This window comes from Plectropomus leopardus, unplaced genomic scaffold (genome assembly GCF_008729295.1).
Source record: "Plectropomus leopardus isolate mb unplaced genomic scaffold, YSFRI_Pleo_2.0 unplaced_scaffold16256, whole genome shotgun sequence".
NCBI classification, from domain to species: Eukaryota; Metazoa; Chordata; class Actinopteri; order Perciformes; family Serranidae; genus Plectropomus; species Plectropomus leopardus.
In genome coordinates this window covers 1-2,241 of record NW_024617451.1, presented here as the reverse complement: position 1 = coordinate 2,241, position 2,241 = coordinate 1, and the positions used below count along the sequence as shown (strand labels likewise).

At 42.1% G+C, this 2,241-nt stretch overlaps 1 protein-coding gene across 1 annotated transcript; it reads right to left on the bottom strand.

The window, feature by feature from the left end:
- Positions 1-288: 288 nt before the first annotated feature.
- LOC121964596 (histone H2A.Z-like) lies at positions 289-1,264 on the bottom strand (the record flags this gene model as incomplete). The annotated part of the gene is made up of 4 exons (XM_042514801.1): positions 1,175-1,264; positions 786-863; positions 540-653; positions 289-447 (listed from the first exon to the last, which is right to left on the bottom strand). Coding segments are annotated over exons 1-4 (354 nt in total), but the record flags the coding sequence as incomplete, so codon positions are not given.
- Positions 1,265-2,241: the final 977 nt, after the last annotated feature.

The window sequence follows — 2,241 nt, the reverse complement described above, 5'->3', positions numbered from 1 at the left end:
GCTTTCGAAAGAAATTAACCCAAAGTAGCTCAGGTTCCAAAGGGTTAACTGGCACGTGAGAGGCGTCTGAACACAGCAAAATGGTAGTGATCCAGATTACCAAGGGCTAATCATTGATATAAGAGAGGAAAAACTTTATACTTAATGTCAAATGATACAATGTTGCCACATAAAATATCGCGATACTAAGCTGTTTTGATTCCTAGCCACACCTAATATAAACACGTCAATTTTTCAATTATATTGTTATAACAGAGCTCCAACTTTAATAGCAATGTTAGCTTTTACTGCCAGTAAGATGCAGAAGTGTCTCTTACCTCCGCCAGCAATAGTGGCCTTAATCAGTGAATCAAGCTCCTCGTCTCCTCTAATGGCCAGCTGCAAGTGGCGAGGGGTTATACGCTTCACTTTCAGATCCTTTGATGCATTTCCTGCCAACTCCAGAACCTGAAACAGAGCCAGCCTTTAGAAATCTACACAGGGCAGAACAGAGCAGCTCTCCGGAGCTTTACTGTGGAGATAAACGCAGTCAGTGGTACCTCGGCCGTGAGGTATTCGAGGATAGCGGCGCTGTACACAGCGGCGGTGGCTCCCACTCTGCCGTGACTGGTGGTTCTGGACTTGAGGTGTCTGTGAATACGACCCACCGGGAACTGCAGCGGGAAGGTGAGAAAGAAACAAAGGGTTGAGTGGCCTGCCGAAGAGAGGCGGCCAGCTGGGTAAGCTCTGCGACGGCTCCCTGTTAGCCTGTTAGCTTAGCCGAGGCAATGAATGAATGGACCAACCTGCAGTCCTGCTCTCTGCGAGCGCGAAATAGCCTTCGTCTTGGTCTTCCCGGAGTCTTTCCCTGCCTTACCACCAGCCTGGAAAACAACAAAACGGTTCCTGAGATGACATCCACCAAATAGAGTATTACCTTTACCTGGTATTACCTAAAAGTGGCAAATTTTACCGCCAGTTACAGCAGTCTGGACCCAGTCTGCTGCTAGCTTACTGCAGCCAGTAAGGCTAAGGTAGCTAGCATGCTAAGCTAGTACAACAGCTAACGCTAGCGGCTAACAGTGAACTATTCATCGAAACACACTGGCGGCGAATTAACACTTATTGCCATAACAACGTACTAGCATACAGTTTATGACCCTGATATGACGTTAAGACCACATCAAATACTTACCATAATTAAAATCCACTAATTATATTTTGAGCTGCAGTACAATATCTGCCGAGTACCGACTGTGGGTTTGAACTACAACCCCCGCCTCCGATTGTCCTCATTATATAGCCGATGTGGATCCGGGTAACTGCAGGAAGCGCACTAGCCAATTAGATTTCGGCATGTGTTTCCTGCTCCAGCCTTCAGCCAATGAACGCGGAAAGACCTCACTTTGCGGGAAAAGTGAGACGTTTCCGCTCAAAGTAATGATGGGTAATGTAGTTTACCCCATTCTCTTTTTTCAGAATAAAAGAACAAGTTACTGTCAACTCTGAAAACTGTTTTCTCCCACAGGTAGGCCACTTAATTTGATTTGGAACCGAAAATAAAACATATGTAGTCGTATGCGTTTTCAGGCCAAGTTGACATGTTGAGTGACAATATGGGCAACATTTGTTTATTCAGCTTTTTTTCATCATTACATGAACCACAACAGGCAAAAGTGCTCACTGAAATGATTTAAATGACTCATGGGGCCGTTAACATGCCATTCATTTCATATGCAACATATTGGGATGTGATTGTTTTGAAACAGCAGAAATACATAATGTCAATGTATGTATTTATTATTATTTTAAAATAAACTATATTTCATATATTGTATTGCGCATTGTTTTGACAGAAGTAATAATAACAGTGAATAATAGTAAAGTAATAATAATAGTATAAATAATAATAGTAAAGTTCCAATAAACATGCCAGGAGGCACAATTAAATTGACATGCATGTCTTTGGACTGTGGGAGGCAGCCGGAGACCGGTACAGGATTTTAATATGTATGTAGTTTTCAAAATCGCAGCGTTTGGTTGGTAACTTTACATTTATGTCAAATTTGGCAAGAATAATCAACAGATTTGGACGTCGCTTTGGATAAAAGCGTCTGCTAAATGAAATTGTAGAACTGTAGAATTGTAGATTTATGGTTAATACATGTGTATGGTGTTACGACATGTTCCAGGCTCCTAGTAGCCCACTTCCCTGTTTACACCTGAATATTTTCATCGGTCATTATTCATTAAGTTTAAAAC